General features: G+C 32.7%; 1 protein-coding gene across 2 annotated transcripts in view; it reads right to left on the bottom strand.

Annotated features, from left to right (window-relative positions):
* Positions 1 to 621: 621 nt before the first annotated feature.
* The window catches only part of Hycc1 (hyccin PI4KA lipid kinase complex subunit 1), a 72517-nt gene continuing 53418 nt past the window's right edge, over positions 622 to 19720 (bottom strand). Inside the window, exons 11-12 of one of the 2 annotated variants that reach the window (XM_076835318.1) lie at positions 6310 to 6605; positions 5433 to 5493 (exon numbers count right to left, since the gene is read on the bottom strand). In XM_076835318.1, the coding sequence (XP_076691433.1) occupies positions 6337 to 6605 (269 nt within the window). In that variant the 3' untranslated portion in view covers positions 5433 to 5493; positions 6310 to 6336. Of the gene's footprint in view, positions 5494 to 6309; positions 6606 to 19720 lie in introns of both variants that reach the window. The other variant, XM_076835307.2, reaches the window with a different exon arrangement.

Raw genomic sequence — 19720 nt, forward strand, 5'->3', positions numbered from 1 at the left:
TGGATTCTGGCTCTGGTTCTCTACAAGTCCTCCCCTAAAAGCAGCTCAGGAAATCTTTCCTAAAGTACTTAGTTCCTTATATGAAATGGAATTATCCAAATACACAGTTAATTATACACCAGAATTTTTTGCAAGTTTCTAAGAGGGTTTTGTTGTGAAGTACATATTTCATGTAATGCCTTTGAGATTTCCTAAATGAAATTCTAAAATTTTACCCTAAAATAATACACTAAAGCTGGCATCAACCCAATTCAATCAGTGTTTAAAGTACCTAGCATAATTCCCTACATAATCTCTGTATTCAAAAGGTAAACTCATATTCAAGTTACAAAAAAGAATAACCTAAACTTGCTTGTGCTTCTGATATAACAAATAATAAACCATTGCCACGTGACCCATGAAGCACTTCTTCTTTGGATAGATACTAATGGACTTCCTGCGCTTCTCATCCCTAGGCCATGTCAAGCACAAAACCAGGAATGAGATATCATTGTTCTCTGGCTTACCCCTACAGCTCTCAATGACTCAACTCACCTAAGTCTTCCTCTTTTACTTTTTCCATATCATGATGTTTGCAAATTTATATAATATTTTTTTAATGAATAAAATGATCTGGAAAAATATTTTTTCAGTTTTTATTTCAATAAAACAAGAGGCAACACTTGCTGTATAAAGTACTACATATGGAGAACATTTACACAAACATACAAAACTTAAAAAAACCTAAACTCCAGTTTATTTCCATAGCCTTAAAAAGGTATAGAGCACATAAATATATCCAAAATCATGTTTGTTCTTTAGGAATGTAAACTCCAGGAATACAATTAGAAATAGTTATGCTTGCTAGGAAGAGATTAGTATCACTACATGATTTGAAGTAAAGATGAAAAATATACTTTCAGGTCCTGATGACAAAAGCAACAATCTGTGAAATAGGATCTTGTGTTTTCCAGTAAAAGCTTCATATTCAGACACAGGTACTCTAGAATTCTACTATCAAAACACGAAAACATCAACAAAAGTGTTCACTGCCAGTCTCTTCAGACGTGCACAAGTTATAAAGTACAGAAGACAACATATTTATACTCTCTGATGAAGAAGTTAACAATATTAAATATAAGTCTGAATGAATCAAAGTATTAAGTACAATTCCATTAGAAAAAAAATCTAAAAGTACACTTTCATGCTAATTAAAGGACTACAGAGTTTTAAGTTTTCATTCAAAGATTGGGAAAACATTATTATACATTAATTTTTATCTACAATGTTTAATTTAAGTATCCATCCAATCATTTATCTTTCTAAATGGGTTTTTAAAAATATATCCTCTAATTACATTATTCACTGTATGTATTTCCTTGATGTGCTTTCCTTTAATATAGATTTATTGTGCCTATAGACTCAAACATTAAACTGCCTTATTTTAAATACTTGTTTAAAATTAGGTGAGTGCCTTTTTTCCCTCCATAACTTAACAGTTTAAACTTTTTTTGTTTTATTTTTCCAAAATAGGCAAAAATCCCTTAAAACTGGGATTATGTTGATCTATTTTGGTTTAAAATATACATTTCCCCTTAAGTCAACCTTTTTTAAAAAATGAGCAATATTTGCTGAACAGCTGCTTCACAATTGAAAAGAGCAACGAAATATATTGCTTTTTCAAAACAAACTTTAGTCATCATTGAAGGACTAAGAATTTCCACTCTTCAAGTCTGCAAAACTTGTCTTAAAGAGTTCCACCGTGATATACAAAAGACTCCAGGGTGCTTTCCTGTGGCTTCAGGAAGAAAAAGAAAGACACCTGCCCTGGGTACTCTGGGATATTCCCTTGAAAAGTGTACTTTTTTTCTCTCCTGCTTGGATTCCAGTGTAGCCAGACCACTGCACCAGCTGGGTTTCGAGAGTGAGAGACTTAGTGATGTCAAGAATCTTCGGAGTTTTAAAATGTGCAGTGGAGCTGCTTAGATCCTCTGAACTGAGTGTGAGACCCCAGTTCTGTGTGGAATCCTTTTGGTTATTATTATGGATACACAAGAGGTCTGTTAGCATCTTTATAGGAAAGTAACCTACCAAAGCCACCACCTTTCAAATTTGAAAGGTGAGTAGAAAAAGAGTAGTAAGCATAATAACCATTGTTGCCACAGTTAATATTATTCAATTTTCATAATTATTAGAAAAACTTTCAGGGTATATCCTTATTTGGAAATAGTATCAAAGGTATTACCAAAAAAATTTTTATTAACATGATTCCACACTGCAGAAAATCAGCTGGTACAAATCACTTGGAGCAAAAATTCAGAATCACTCATTCAATGAGTAAGCTTTCAGAAAAAAAAAATTTAAAAAGTATATACACATGCAAATTTGTTGTGCATTGTTTAAAAGGATACCCTTTTGTACTTGAACTTGGAAGCATCTATAGCTGATTTCATTTATGGTTAACAATAAAAATACTAAAAGTTACATTTGTATCACAAAAATTAATGAGAATCATTAGGAATTTAGAAGACTTAAGAAGTCATGCATCAATGTTATTAAAAAGTTAATTAGTTGTCAAAAACAATGACAATTATAATGGTCTACTATCTAGTATGTTTTACCTATGGTTGTGAGGCCACTGAAAATCCAACATATTCGACAACTAATTTGTCTGAACTCTGATACTCTCTTTTCAAATACTAATGTGCATAAAAGTCACTTGGGGATCCTGTTAAAATGATGATTTGATTCATTAGGTTTGGACCTGAAATTCTGCATTTTTAACAAGATGCCAGGTGACACCAATCCTACTTACTAGTCTTTGAACCATTTGAATAGCAAAAGCCAAGAATAAAACCCAAATGAGGTTTCTTTACAGTACTACAACTTCAAGACTTGATCTTGCATTTGTGACAGATAATGTTTCTGCAAACTTATTCTGTTTTCTAAGCACCTCAAATTGCTTAAAAGGCCAGTCTTTAAAATTAGTTCTTAATGTTTTCAATACTGTTAGTAACTATGCCTAGGGGAATTTTTTTTTGTTAAGGAGTTACGAAAAGACAATAGTAAGTTCACAGTGACATTTTACAAATATTTTACATTGTACACAGAATTACTATTAAATTTAATACAATGTCAACTTTCACTGTCTGGTTTCCCTACAGTTTTTGACTATACTTCATGACAATCAATATTATTCCATTTTATTGCTGGAAGTAAAAATATCAAATACAGTTATGTTAAACTACACTGTACTCAAGGATAATGGATAAAAACTAATTCATGCCTTTTGAAGAATTAGGTTTAAACTGATAGGCAAAGAAGTTATAATCAAGCTGTATTCGGAGTGTAAATGCTTTAGCACATTTCAACACATCGAGTTTTTCATGTGTTTGAGTTGTACAGAAGCAGGAAAAAAAGGAAAGCATTAGCATGTTCTCTTTGTGAGAAGAGACCAGAGCTAGGGACCATGAGGAAGGACACCACTGCATACAACAAGTAAAGCAGCTCAGAGGTGGACAGCTTCCCAGGCTCTCTTCCCCAGTCACCTCCTTTAATCTGCAGCCCTTCTTCCTTTCTCTCACTCTAAATTAGTTCTTAGATAAACTTGCTTTATAGGGAACCTCAACCAGAGCTGAACTTACCACCACTAAAAAACAACAAAATTTTTTTATGTCCATCTAGAGGTCACCTAGTTCCCAATTGCTACCTAAAAATTTGTTCAGCTTCTACCTTTGTTGCCATTCTTATTTTTGTCTTTTGATTGGAGGCAACTGAATTGACTCTTGTTTCTATATCATAACAAGAACATTGAAAACAGGCCTGTTCACAAACAAGAAACACATTTCACTCTTCATATTTTAAATTTAAGAATACAACCATAAGCAAACCTAAATTAGTTTACATGTAAATGTCCTTTGTTCATATTTCACTATCTTTATTTTTTTCATGTCATTTTACAGATGAAAAAATGTATCTAATTTCCTTCATTTGCAATTCAATATCACAGCGTCGATGCTGGTTTCTTGAGAATTGTGTTGCAAGATTTACAGTGATTTCCAGGATGTCTTCAGTGATGTGTGCTCTAAGTTAAAGGGATCCACACTAACTAGGATGTCCAAAGTCCAGAAGCAGGGTCAATCAGCTTTATGGCCTATCACACCTTCAAATTGACAAGAGATTTTTTCACCTGCCAAGTTCAGATCAAACACTTCAAACAACATTTTCTACCAGCAATCTGAGTTTTGACATAAAAATGTTCCAAACATACCAAGAGAAATGCCCCTACCCATCTCTGGAATCACATAATCATCTCAAAGTACTGAGTTGTCAGGCATTTTCCAGTGCTTTGAACAAACTGTTCTAATCTTCAAGATGATCTGGCGACAAATATTTTTTATCAGGCACTTTTCATACTCATCCCTTTTGTTTTCTCACATGCCTGTTTGTCAGCGTGGCTTGCTGAAAGACCAGCTGTGCAAATCGTGGACTTGCTCCTCTGCCCCATTCTTTATGACACAGTTCCCTTACATGAGACCCCCTTTGACTCTGAAGGGCAAACACAGTTATGAAAATAGGAGGCATTAAAAACCAACTACAACCTCACATGAGATGTAACCAACTTGATCAGACAACCTGCCAAAATTTACCGTTACACTGACAATCTCAGGGCAACAGTAACAAATAAGGTTAAAACAAAACAGAATCAAAGGAAAACAGGAGTGGGCAGCGAGGTGGGGTGCGGGGAGAGACCAAATATCAAGAAATAACAAAATCGTATTTCAACTTACTGCAACCTAGACATTGTCTCCTTCATATAGTCAAGGGAGCCTTCAGAATTTAAGACATGGGGCTCCCATCAGGAATAGACCTGGGCATTTTCATAAAGAAGCAAAGTCATATTTTAGGTGCACTGATTATAGGAGAAAAATGTTACAGATTAATCTGTGGACAGAGTAATGCTAATACTAGGAGGTCTCTGTGGACCTGCTTGGTACTTCAGCGGAAGGTCAGTCCTTTCTGAAACGTAAGCAAGCCTTTCATCTTGGAGACTACAAGCAGAAAACCTATTGGCATCTGTCCCAGTCCCGAGACCCATGACAGAGGGTGGGTTATGCGGAACTGTGACCCCACTGACTTGTTCAAAGGATTTACTAAAAACAGTCGCAGCAGTCTTAGCCAAACTGTGGCTACTAGGCTTAGGCAGGGACTGGCTGGTGGTTAAAGTTAGTCTCTTCAAAGAGAGAAGCTCAAGATTCTCACTTTGGGCTCTCTGAGTTTGTTTTCGAGCAAAGTGATCTTTGCAAGATTCCCCTGGAGTTTCTTTTTCTTTTCCTCCAGTTTTGCTTCCTCCTGACCGTCTCTGGTTCTTTCCTACACTTGTCTTGTTACTACAATTTTGACTACTGTTTGATAAACCCGACTGGCTGGTACTAGACGCAGCCCTGGAATAAAATCCCTCGTCAACTTCAGATATCTCCATCAGTTCTTCTTGACCTGTTAATTCTGTATTTCCTAAACAAAGAAATGACAAAGATTAATTAACATTAAGTATCTCAAGCAATTCTTTTAAAAAGATTAATACCAAATCAATTGATCATACTGAAATCAATTAAACTTTATCATAATTTCACAGAGCAACAGATTATAGAAAAAAATCAAAGAATAAATCAAAACAGCTATTCTATAAAAATGACAAAAAATAGTTTATTGGAATTAAATGACAGCTATTTAGAATGTATTAAACAAAAAGCATGCCATAACCACAACCCACTATATTTTTAGAGAGAGTTCTCCTATTATGCATGCAAAAGATCAGAAACAATTAGAAAATTTACCACACATTAAAAGTAGGGGTAAATTCTCCCCAATAGCAAAACAGTATAAAAGCAAAGCTCTTACACCAAGAAACATTAAAAAAAAATAGTATTAGAATGTTTTAAAGTGCTTTTTTTAGAAGGCTGAATTTTCCATTCCAGATTGTTTTATCAAATTAAAAAAAATGACTATAAATATCACAAGCTCAAAACTTCTTAATATTCTATGTACATTGTCCTTCATATTAAATATGACAAAAATACAAAAATGGATAACTAATTTTAGATACCAAAACACAACCAGAAAATTACTTTGGAAGCAATTTTCTGTCTCAGCTTTCATAACAGTTTACTCAAGAGACAACATAGGTATTACCATTCCAAAGAGCATTAAGAGTCATTGAGAGAGTGTGATGCATAGGTCATGCACTTTGATTATTAGATGACATGCAAAAATTTTGTGACTGTGCAGCTGTTGTTTAACATGCATCAGTGTCCCTTTGCCTTGAGATACCTTGGAGTGTAGCTATAAAGTGCTCTGCTAAAACTGCACTCTGCCAGGTGAGTTTATTCCATCCTCCATCATTTTTCTTACAGATTTTTGTCTCCTGATCTCTGGCAAGCCTTTGCTCTCAGTTCTAGGATCTGTGGCTGTTTCCTGCACACCCTGCATATGCTGAGCATCAATCTCTCCTAGTGTTCTGCCTTTTTCCCCATTTCCGGTTCTCTCTCCGGACACATTTGTGACACTAATCTCAGGAATGACAAGGATGCCCAATTCAGTAGTATCATTATTGTTGTCAGGTTGCTCTAGAATTGAAGATGATAAGACAAAATAATGGCTGAAAACAAAACAAAATAAAAATGCAAAACAAGAAAAACAAAAGACCCAAAACAAAAATTGGACAACTGGATGTTATGAATTAAGCCAAATATTTACACCATAGAAATTTTCATAGTTTACAATACTCTGACAGCACTGGAGACAACAGGGTCATTTTCTTTAATTTTACAATGACAAAAAAATTCACAGAGCATCAGTTCATGTTTTGCATTTTTCACACAAATATTTTACATGGAATATGAAACAAATTGTTTGTAAATCAAAACAGAATTTCTATTGTTTTTAAGATAATACTGTGACCACATGAACTTATGTCAAGCCTTAGGCAAATGCTCAAGAATGTACAAGAAAAACCCTAGCTCTTAACATCAGGAATGAAGCCATTTCAAAATTCCATTCTGTACCCTTAAAATTCTATTTTTTATTAGACTATATTGAGACTGATTTAATAACCCATGATATTTGGGAAAGTGATTTTTCATTATGATACCATGGTTAGCAATGCCACAGGTATAGTTTTTGTCTCACACACCCACCATAAACATGAATTTGGCTGTGAGAGAATTAAGCAGTCAATTTCATCAGACTCATACTGATTCCATAAATTTAGGCCAGCTTGTTACACATCACTACTATCCTGGAGAAAAATAAAAATTGATTTGAACAAAACAATTGGCTGTCAGTTCTTTCTTCTGAAAATAGCCATTATAATAGAAACAAAGGAACAAAACCCCTAACTAGTTAACATCTGTAGATGTGATTTTATTCTGTGTCTTAAATCACAAAGTCACAGTTCTATTCAAAGCTGTTAAGTAACTATCTGTAGCAAATGGAGGGGAAAATAACATAAAGAGATCTAGAATAGTCCAGTTCAAAACAACACAAGACTACATGAAACAGTATATACTCGTTAAAATTGTAGACACAAATCTGCCTGAGGAGCATTACCTTCTATTTTCAAATATTTTTCACTAATGGTGCAAAAGGCTGAGAAACAGTATCAGGAAGTAAAGAACTTAGACTAGAGCCACACAGTTTCATTGCCTAAGTTTGCTGCATAGTGGTATCACTGGGGCATCTGTAAAAACTATGGATGCCTGCCTCCTCCTACCCCTAGACATTCTGATTCACCATTAGTGTGAGGACCTGATATTAGGGGTCTAAAAAGCTACCAGGTGACTAATATGAAGAAAAGTTTGGGAAGCATTGCTCTGTTCTGATTCTTTCAAATTGGGAAAACCTAGAAGTTGATGTGGGGGTCCTGCACACTCTGCCCCGCAGCAGTACACACTCCTGGAAGTGTGCATGACCCCCAGACCGGCCCTGAGCCTGTGAGCCAATGTGCTGCTTTGAGTATTTCCCCTTAACTTAAGTGCCTCACACACTTTCAACCAAAGAATCCGTAAATGAAATTTCAAGTTCCTAGATAGGCTAAAGACTGGGTGAAGCAGTAATGGCCAGCTGCTCCTGGATGCCCTGTACTAAAGGTATAATGAGACTAAAAAACCTAACCAAACCCATTTCCCTGTCTTCAAAGTCTTACTGAGGTAAATACCAGAGGTCACTGGAGCTGAGAGGAAAGTCACCATGGCGCTGTTGGGCAACAGCCAAGACTTGTCCATTTACTTTGTAGAAGCCATTTCACAAAAGACCATTAAAGGGACCTTCAGTCCCAAAAGAAAATCATAAATGGTTGGAAATTACACAGACCAAAAAAAAAAAAACTTACGAATATTAAAATGTAACAACATTAAAAGATACACACAGGCAGCCTAATACAATAGAGAACACTGAATGGCACTAAATAGGTTTTTTTTTTTTTGAGTATTCGTATAGATTATTCAATGATATTCATGATATTCTCAAAACAATATGTTGGTGAGCCTCTGTGGTAGGCCGTTTGATTCCCATTTACAGAAAAGGAAACTGAAGTTCACATAGAGCTATGCAACTATTCAGTGGGGAAGCTAAATTATGAAATATTTTTACTTCAAACGTCCATTTTAATATACTAGAAATTCTAACTCCTCAATTCATTAGAGTCAATTTGAGTTAAATATCCTCTGACATCTCCCAATTATGTTTAAGTTATTTGCTTAGATCCCTGGTCATTTCACAGACAGCAAATTATTTTACTTTGGCTGAACACAGGACTAGACCAAATAAATTCTGAAAGAAAGTCATAACTCCCAAAGTTAGGTTTTTTGTTTGTTTTTTAGTTATGGGAGATATATATATATATATATATATATATATATATATATATATATATTAACATTATATATATATTTTATATATATTTTAACATTATTAACTTTCATATATATATTTATATATTTATATTTCATATTTACATTATTAACTTTCATATGGTGAAAATTTGTAAGAAAAACTAGAAAATGAAAAAATATTATAGAAAGCAGCACTAGGCAATTGAATTATTAATCACATTTATCAGGATAGTGGTAAAGATCTTCAGTCTGAGGAGAAATTATACTTATATACTTATAAATTATGTACTTATAAATAATTATAATTTTTTTAGAAACATGAAATTAAATGGCATAGAGAAAAACGAGATCATATGTTTTTCTACAAGAACAAATCTTTGACTAACTGATGTATGCTAACAGTAAAAAATGGTGATAATGGGAGATTTTCTAAAACTGCTTATTAAAGTCATAAAAAGAAAAGCATGTAATTCTATACAGAACAAGAAATAACAGAAACATAATTCTCAGGAAAATTACACACTAAGAAAGGTAATTATGTGACACAAACAAACATTTGTACTTGATCTTGCTCCTTAACTAATCTGGTGATTTCTTCCTGTATCCAACTCTGTGACCTGATCCCCCATCAGCCTCCACTTTCTTACTGGTCTCTTGGCTGTCCTCCAGGCGGAGAGTGCTATCCCCTGAGTGGCTCCTTAATTCCTCAGGTCTTTTCCCAGAACACTTTTCAGTGAAGCTTCCCTGGTCAACTCCACAAAAGTTTCAATATTATATTTGAAATGCCCTCTTTACCTATTTTGCTTCTTAGTATTTATCACTTTCTAATGTACAATTACTTATTGTTCTTGTTTACTAGATAGATTCTTTTCTTCAGGTCACCACTGCATACCAAATATTTGGAAAAGAAGCTTCTATATACTAGGCATTCAATGAATGTTTGATGAATTGAAAGAATCTCCTATTATGAGGTGAAATTACTATTGGAGTAAATCAAGGTGGAAAAACATGCAGAAGACCCAAGAACTGTAACCTGGGAATGTATTTTTTTTCCTTTTATCCAGTCAAGTAATATACAGATTATGCTAATGAGAATTTTTAAATGGCAAAAAACAGCAAAGGCTCTTTGTTTTGGAAAAGTGAAGCAGCTATTTCTAAATATAAATTCTAGTAAAATGCATAATAACATCAAAAAGATCTTTTAAAAAGTGTATAGTTATTTTTAATGCTTTCTAAAACATAACATACATAACTAATAAGAGTAATTAATCATTTTAAAAAATTATATAAATGATGTTTTAAGAGAAGATAAATACTAAAAAATAGAATTTGGTTTTCCCAGAACTTAAAAAATCTATACCAAAGGAGTCAGGGTTAATTCATATCTATAAAATGTTAATACTTAGATTTGATTTCCAATAATTTGAAAAGTTCAAAAAAGATCTAAAGAGAAATTTCTTAGAGAACTTTTATTTATTTTAACTCTATGAGTGTAAATTCTCTCTGTATTTGGAAAAGAATACTTTTAATAGACATTTCTAAATTGGTTCTCAAAAGCACTAAAAAATTTCTCCTTAAATGATTTCTTCTTCATTTTGGAAAAAAAAAAAGTGCAGCAGCTGGGCAGAGTGGCACACAACTGTAATCCCAGTGATTTGGAGGCTGAGGCAGAAGATCTCAAGTTTGAGGTCAGCCTAAGCAACTTAGGGAGACTGTGTCTCAAAAATAAAGTAAAAAAGACTGGAGATGTAGCGTTAGTGTTACAACACCTCTGGACTCAATCTCCAGTACTGAAATAAATAAATAAATATCAAAATTAAAGTTTAAAAAGGGGATGTAGCATAATGTAGAGTTTTTGCCTACCATGCGCAAGACCTGGGATTTAATCACTGGCATTGCAAACAAACAGAAACAAAAATTGCAAATATCATTAAAATTGATCATAAAAATTTATGATTTCTCTTAAATATTGAATTTTATAATCCAAAGTATCTATTCCATATGTCACTTGTGAAACAACCCCAGTTTTTGATATTATAATTTATTGTATGGCTACCCTGTTTTATTAAAGATGACAATATTAATAAAGAAACACTTTGCATATTTATAGAATTTATACATCTTTGTGAGTCTAAAGAGACTGACTACGATATGAGTCACTTACAAACTTATGAAAATAATAAAATAAGCCAAAGCTTTTATTATACTTATAATGTTTGTATAATACAACTTTTGACATAATTATGAAAATATTTCAGAATAAACTTTAAAAGAAAGTCATACACATACCTTTACAACTTATTACGTAGACATTTTAAATGGCATAAGATGCCTGAACAAATTCATATTCTTCAACCTGGTCATTTTATAATTACAATTTATTCCATCCAATGGAAGAAAAATAACTACATTTAAATCTATAACACTGTTCCTTGCAGTGTTATTTGTAGATGCAAAAAAATAAAAACAAATTATTTAATATATTAGGGACATGGATAAGTAATTGACAGAATATCAACTCAATGTGATATTATTTAGTCGTGAAAATAACTAAATTCACTAAGAAAACTTGAGGAAATGCTTGACAATATTAACTGAACAAAAGAAAAATACTAAAAATTTTTAAATAGGGTGCAATTATGAAAAACTCATACACATATGGAAAAAAAACTCTAAGCACTGGAATAAATGAATAACTCCTTACCCAGTTTACCATCATTTTATTACACTATATTTCAATAAGAAGGAACAAGTTACTTTTACCCTGTCATAAAATTTTTTTATCATGCATTCACACAGCCATGCATTCAACTACAATTTATTGAACATCTAGATTGTGTCAGACATTGTCTTAGGTACTGTGGATACAACAGCCAATAAGACAGACAAAGACTTTGCCCTTGCTGCAATATAAGAACTAAGTAAACAAGAGAGTTGAGACAGAAAGTGCAATGAAGAAAATAACCAGGATGGTGAGGAAGAAAGACTTTAGATGGGTGGTCTGGGAAAAACTCTCTGTAAAAGGGATATTTAAGCTGAGATTTGAATGATGTAATGCTGGCTACATAATGATCTGCAGGAAAGTGCAATTTGGCACAATTTCATAATCCAAATTTTAGCTCAAATATCCCAAATAACTAGATCAAGCACTTAAGAGAGAAATGATTTAGTATGTTAAAGGGATAGAAGAAAAGAGTCTAGTGGACCAGGGTGAAGTAGTCTTAAACAAGGTCAGAGTAGTAGGTCATGAATGTCATAATATAAAGGCTGGATTTCATTCTGAGTGAAATGGGCAATCATTGACAGGCACAAATATAAATTATTTGCATTTTTATGAATAGAAATAACACTGTGTAACACAAAATATTGAGCATAAAATATACCCAAAGTTAGAAGAGATACATTGTAGCAATGTGCAACCTCAGCCAGTAATTTGCAAAGCAGATTAGAGAAAATGTAAACTGCCACAGAAAGAGTAAGTATCAAGAAGTTAAAGGGCTGCCCTCTGAGCAAGGATGGAAACAAAGACTTAGATACAGAAATCCTGCTCTTTAGGTAAGAAAAGATCAGCCTAGGGCACACAGAGAAAGTCTGGACCATAATAATTTATTTAGACTCATTGGAGCTATTTCCAGTTTTCTCAAGTAAAAAACAGTCAAATATTTCACTTTTGTTGTGCACCTAGAAAATGATAGAATTCTCCTTATTGAGGTGAATTCAAACACCCTCAATTACTTCTTTTGTCATCTTTATTAAGTCTCAAGTTAAAACACACACACACACACACACACACACACACACACACACACACTTTGAGAATTGCAGCATACAAACACTGCTGACCCAGGTGAATGCTTTATGTTTATTAAAGATCCTTTTGACTTGAGAGACCAACAACAGATAAGCAATACCTATTACAAAGCTATCTATAAAGCCTAATTTCTTCCTTGGTATGCAATGTGCAGAAAATGCTCATAAAAAAAGTGAAGAGGCGCAATATTCATTAATAAACAATAACCTCCTTAACTATAGCAAGAATTCTATAAGGCCTCCTTAGTAAAAACGTAGTTCACAGTAATCTACAAACCAATGCTTTTGACTCATAAGACCAATAATTCTGAGCTGTCTTGCTGCTGTGCAGATTTTTTTTAACTTTATTATATCTGGAAATAGAATAAGATTTTTTGTTCTCTTAAAAAAACTGGATAAGACAGAATTCTCTACAGTCTTTTCTTTCTTAAGCCTAATGTTCACATGTGTCAAATGTACCAACAACATAACATTTTAGCTCTTTAGCTACTATGTCCTTTTTTGTTGAATCATCTAACATTTCCTAATATTTTTCTTTGCTCTCCATGAATATAAAGTTTTCTATCAAAAATGCCAGTTCAGTCATTTTTGGCCCAAATGTTTTATCATCTATATTGGGAAAGGAAAATTTGTTCCTCAAATAGCATCTGAGAATGAAGAAACAGAGCTTCTCCAAAAACTGTCTTTTTTATAAAACTGCCATAAATTGTTTTATTTTCTAATTTTCCTTAAGTATAAATAATTTCTAAAATAAAGCATGTATATTATAAACTTCTAATTGAAGCTAAAGAAGTGATTCCAATAGCCACTTCTTAAAAGTTTGCACTTCGGAGCAAAAGTAGGTTTTGCTACTTTTAATTTTAAAACCAATTTATTTAATTTAAAATAATTTTAAAACTTTTAAAATCATTACCATTTCTTTGTTTTCCAATGCTTTTGTTAACTCTAAGGAATTTTATTTTTCCTCAATTTAAGACTTTTCTCATAAAGTCATGAAATCTGATTCACAAAATAAATATTCCATCTGAGAATTTATGACAGTTTGTTTTCTGCAGTATCTAGAAAGATGATCTTAATATTTTGAATATTTATAAATATTTATTTAAAAATATTTTACTGAAATATGTTTGCAATTTTTCACACTTGTTTAATAGTTATAAATTAGTTTCATGCCTCAAAAATGTTATTATATTAAAAATTCATTAACATTTTCTATATCACTAACCAAATTTAAATAAATTATTTTCAAACATGAATTGTACTTTTTATTATTGCTTATTTCCCCCTCATGTAACAAATTAGTACTAAACCACTGAGAAAATAATAACACAGATTTCTTTCTTTTATAATCACAAATCTCTGACTTAGTTACAATAATTTAACTTTATTTAAATGCTATGGCATTCATTAAATAGAAACAGTTTTACAAACCAAAAATGCAATAAAATTGTTGTAACAAGATGAAACTGCACTTTGTTTGGATTCAATATATGTAAACTGTATTTAGTTTGAGTTTTCATTTAAACATTTCATATGATTATATATTCTAAAATTCTCAGGATATTTATTTTATATCAATAATTAGAAGATTTAAAAGAGATAAGAGTTCTTCCCAGGTATGGTGGTGCACACCTTAATCCCAGTGGCACCGGAGAATCACAAGTTCAAGGCTAGCCTCAGCAATTTAGGGAGAGCCTGAGCAAGTTAGCAAGACCCTGTCTCAAAATACAAACAGGGTAGAGATGTGGCTCAATGGGTAAGTGCCTCTGTTTTCAATCCCCAGTATCAAAGAAAGAGGGGTGGGGGATCGATCTTATTTTCAATTTATATTAAATACATTTTCTAGTAGATGGACACAATGCCTTTGTTTTATTTATATGTGGTGCCTAAGATCGAACCCAGTGCCTCACATGTGCTAGGCAAGCACTCTGCCAACTGAGCCACAACCCCAGCCCTCAATTCTTTTTCACTACTTAAAATTATGTACTCTTAGATTTTTCAAGTCAAAATAGTTTAAATACAGTGTTATTAAAATAAACTACTTAACATATCTGAGGACCAAAAGTATGACAAAATTCAAAGTATCTAGTTTGTAAGTATTATTTTTATTATTGCAACCTACCTGCTTGCAAAGGTGTAACTATACATAAATGAGAAACACAAGTTCAATCTAATTCTATTTTGACATTAACTTGAGATTAGGTGAGGATAATAGGTATTAAAATAACATTTTTAAAATTCTGACTGCAATAGTGACTTAAGTGTTAAATAATAGAATTCTATATTTCAGGACTACAAAAATCATTAAGATGATTTTTGCGATTTCATAACATATGAATATTTCTGTGCTTTATAGTACTCTTAAACTATACAAGTTTATCTCAAAGTATCCAATTTATTAAAGGGCTAATCTATTAGAGAACTATTTGAACAGCAAAGTATTCAACAAAAACCACAGATACAATTACTGTGTAGGTAATAAAACTCATTATAGTTCTTAATTAACAATTGCCTTTATGTGGTGCTTTAAAGTATACTAAATTCTTTCCACTTACTTGTCTCATCAACTCACAAAATCACAAGTGGAAAGAATGGTAGGTAGTAAAAAAGATGGGGATTTTACCAGTTAAGCCTTTTTAAAAATATTAGTTGGCAAAAATTATGAGTACTCACTATTTGCAACCATACATAAACCAAGGGACTTTTATAGAATGAATGAGTGATAGTTCAATAACTATTTTAAAAGACAGAAAAATTGCTTATGTTGGAACAATAACAAGTATAGATATTTTTTAAAACGTAGAATAATGAGTCATATGGTGGGGGGACTCAGGGGAAGCAAACAAAAAATAGCAATGAAATTTTCTCTGGAAGAGGGGCAGCAATGGAAATAAATAAAAATATATTGTATACCAGAATCAATGCTAGAGACCCACTCAGGTTCAAGAAAAGGGGCTCTTACAGCTACAGGGGTAGATGATGAAGATAGCTTTAGAAACAATATTTAAGAAAAACTATAAAAATAAAGCTTAATTATAAAGAAATACTTTGTTTCCATTTTAGCTATTGTGTTTATTTTTAAAGGAAATATTTAAGCAATATTGCCCTTTTTGATTAACTTTTTAAAAAATTACAAAAATTAACATATTACTTCACTAAATTTTAGCTTATTTTTCTTAATGGAATTTTCATTTTGATTCTTGTTATTGTGGTCATCATCTATTCATTTTTCTCTTCCTTTATTTAATACTTTTTGAAGTTTACTCTATTTTTATCTTCCTGTAATTGTATTTTACTTTCCAATAATGACTTCTAGATAGCCCACAATTTGTAGATGCCTTGAAAAATCTAGGTTTGAAAAATAAACCTTTGCCTTGAATTATCTACCATCTAGACTGAATGAAAAGTACCACTATGCAAATAAAGCTATTATTTATGAAGTTATATTCTTTAAAAGTCAAAAGCAATAACACATTCTAACTTTAGTTTCCAAACATATGCATTGACATGGATTCATAAAAATCAATATAATTTTTCAAAGAATTAAATACAATGTTTAAAAATTTTGAAACACACAAAATTTTAAGTTAAGCCATGTCAGTACAATGTTAAAATAATCAAGTGAAAAGTGGTGATAATCAGGTGAACATGCTATTATTAAATGTCAAATAATTCTCCAAAATAATACCTCTATTGAAACCAAACTTAAAAAAACATTTCATTAAAATAAGGATGCACTGTCTGATCAAAATTTGAATTATAGGACCTTATGAATGCACTCTAGTGTGGGATGTTGGTAGTGGAGAAGGCTACATGTGTGGGGGGCCAGAGTAGAGATGAGGATGCTTTGTACTTCCTACTCAGTTTTGCTGTGAACCTACAACTGCTCTTAAAAAAAAAAAAAAAAAAAAAAGAAGTCTATTAATGATAAAATAAAATACAGGGTCAAGCAAATAATAGAATGGGTCAAAATACAATTCTGAAACTTTGGGTTATTATTTAACAACAACAATAAAACTGCAGCAAGGGATGTATAGTCTGAAATGTGTGAAAATGTTAAGACTAAAGTAATTTTTTACCTTTCATTAGGATACTTTGCACTAAAACATAAACAGTGGATGGATGCGTGGAGCTTCAGAGAATCCTGAAATACATTCTAGAATAGTTAAAAAATCTTTTAAGATATAGTGATTAAAAATAACTTTTAAAACACCAGAGTGTAATTTTTGGCTGTAAAGATAATTAAAATTTGTTTTCTGTTACTAAAAATAGAAAAGAATAAATGTGGCTTATTGTTACAATTAATGTAACAATTGCCTCAGATATGCAAACACATTTGTTCACTAGTTTAATTGTGTATAATGATGAAAGGATATGGAAAGGAAACAAGTGAAAAAAGAAAGTCCTGCTTGGCTGCTTCAGTGGCAGAGCCTCACTTTTTCTCTCTTCTACCCAGATACAAAGGAAAGAGGGGCAAGCAGAGAGATATGGGTGGAATGGGAAATATATTTATGGCTCCACAAATAAAAGAATCCTAAATGTGTTTTCAAATGGTCACAAATTGAATTTACATTTTACAGTACTATATTCTTCAGAAACATTGTGGCATAAAAAGGTCCTTGTGGGTTATCCTGGAATCTGGAAGTCTTTTAACACTGTTTCTAAAGAAATGTATTAATTACATTTTGTGTGTGTGTGTGTGTGTGTATATATATATATATATATAATTTACTTACAAATATAATTTTATGTATAAATAAAACCGAATTTAAAGATTTATAATCTGAGAACTATCTATATATTTAAGAGATATATAAAAGATATTTATCTTCCCCACAGGAATTCCATGCTGGCCAGAGAGCTCAGAATAATAATACATCCTTAGAGGAAGAAAGACCATGAGGATTGAAAAAAAAAAAAAAGCCTTTAAGTCAGCAAAACATGGTAACTTCATGAGAAATACTGCTTTAGGAAAGTGTCATGGCTTAAGTGTGTTTCCCAGAGGTCCATGTGCTGTAAGCTTAGTCCCAGTGTGATACTATAAGAAAGGCAGAACCATTCAGAGGTAAGACCTAGTAGCAGGTATCTGATTACTGAGGATGCTACCCTTGGAATTAATTGATATAGGACCCTGATAGAGTGAGTTGCTATAAAGTAAGACCACCCACAATGGTTGGCCTCTTCTGTGTGCAGCTACTTCCCTTTCCTCTCATTGACCACATTGTGAACCAGCCAAGGGGGGGCCTTGCCAGATGAGGGTGCACCAAACAGATGATGCTGCCTGATTTTGTTTGGACTTTCAATCTCTAAAACTGTGAGCTGAAAAAAATTTCCTTTCTTTTTAAGTTCTCAGCTTCAGGTATTTTGTAATAGCAACAGAAAAGAGACTAATATAGCAGGAAAGCTAAGACAACTTTATAAAAGGAGAATGCAACCTATCTGTAGAGACAGAAGGACCTTTGACTAGGAATACCATATAGTCCACCAGATGAAGAGAATTCACACTACAGAAGGTGGCAAACAAGGCTCAACTGTATTCTGTATCTGCTCATGCACATGACCTGCTTTTCATAGTTCACTCTCTTCTGTGACCTTTTTTGCTATCATAAGCAGAAGTTGCTCAAGTGTTAGAGTTGTGAGGTCTGAATAAGTATAAGGGGAAAAGGCTACTTTAGTGAGGCTGCAGCCTTGAAACAGTGCACAACCCCTCAACTGGTAGCCAAAATTGAACCTAGAGGATATGTAAAAACTTAATAGACAATATATTTAAATAGTCTTTTCTCTTGTTTTGGTAATTTTTTTCCTTAAAAAATATTTCTGGAAAACAGCTTCCATTTTATCACAGTGTAATACCTCCTTCTGTTAAACGCACACTTGGACATGCGCACACTCTCACACATACATGCACAAGAGAGCTTCGATACTTTTCACATTTTTAACTATAGGACCTACATTTCCCCCCCTAATTCCCCAAATGTCCACCTAAACAGCAAGAAGGGAAAGTAAAAGAGAAATTAAAATTAATTCTTGCATTTTCTGTAGCAGTATTTTGGGTCCAAGTATGGTCATAATGTCCTGTAGGGTCTAGTTGGTTGCTTCTGTGCCTATTTTCACATACTAATGCCATCACAGAAAATTTGACCATTGGAGGACTCTAACTAAATTACTTTCCACCTATAATATAGTTTCATTCAACAGCATAATTTTTATTTAAAAAACTGAAGTATGTTTAGATTTTGTTGTTTTAAATAGTACCATAATTTGATAATTGCAAACATCGCCATCTTTTTTATGCCTTCCTATTGGACTTTAAGAAATTGTCACATTGACTTAAAAACAGAAAATGAGCAAACATAATCACTATTAAATGAGATCATTTCATCCTCATTCTTTTTTGCACACAATCCCCCAGAATGTTTAAGGGAGAAAATGGCAAGTGTTCTCATCAGCTTTCTACTCCACCATACATAACCTCTTCCTTCTCACTTTCCCTTTTCTCTATAGAGACCATAGAGCACCTGAACTCAATACAGTATACCAAAAGAGCTACAATTTTCACCTCAGTTTATAGTAGAAAAACAGAGACAGGAGTTTGTTTTACCCCCAATACACATTTTGCTTGGGGCAAAAAAGTAGCTGCTTGCCTCTCATCCAAAGGTCACCTTCTGAGGAAGGTAATAATAATCCTCTTCATGCACTGATTCTTGCCACTACAATGAATTCTAGGTAGGAGGAAAGTTATAAAAAGATTAAGCAATTAAATAAGGGAAAAAAATAAAAGACAAAGGAGGAAAATGGGAAAGTATTAAGACCGTGAATAAAATTAACTTCCAGTAAAACTTTAAAATAATAAAATTAAGCAGACAAGAAGAAAGATTAACACAAACAATCTTGAAAGAAAATTAACATAAAAAATTGGAAATGCCTAGGGTTGCATCAATACATCTTTACCAGGAAGTCCAGACAAGATGTTTAAAGTCCCTGATAGTTGTTCTGCTTTTATACGCAAATTTACCTGCTAAGGGTTCATTAAGAAACAA

Source organism: Callospermophilus lateralis, chromosome 1, assembly GCF_048772815.1.
Source record: "Callospermophilus lateralis isolate mCalLat2 chromosome 1, mCalLat2.hap1, whole genome shotgun sequence".
NCBI lineage: Eukaryota > Metazoa > Chordata > Mammalia > Rodentia > Sciuridae > Callospermophilus > Callospermophilus lateralis.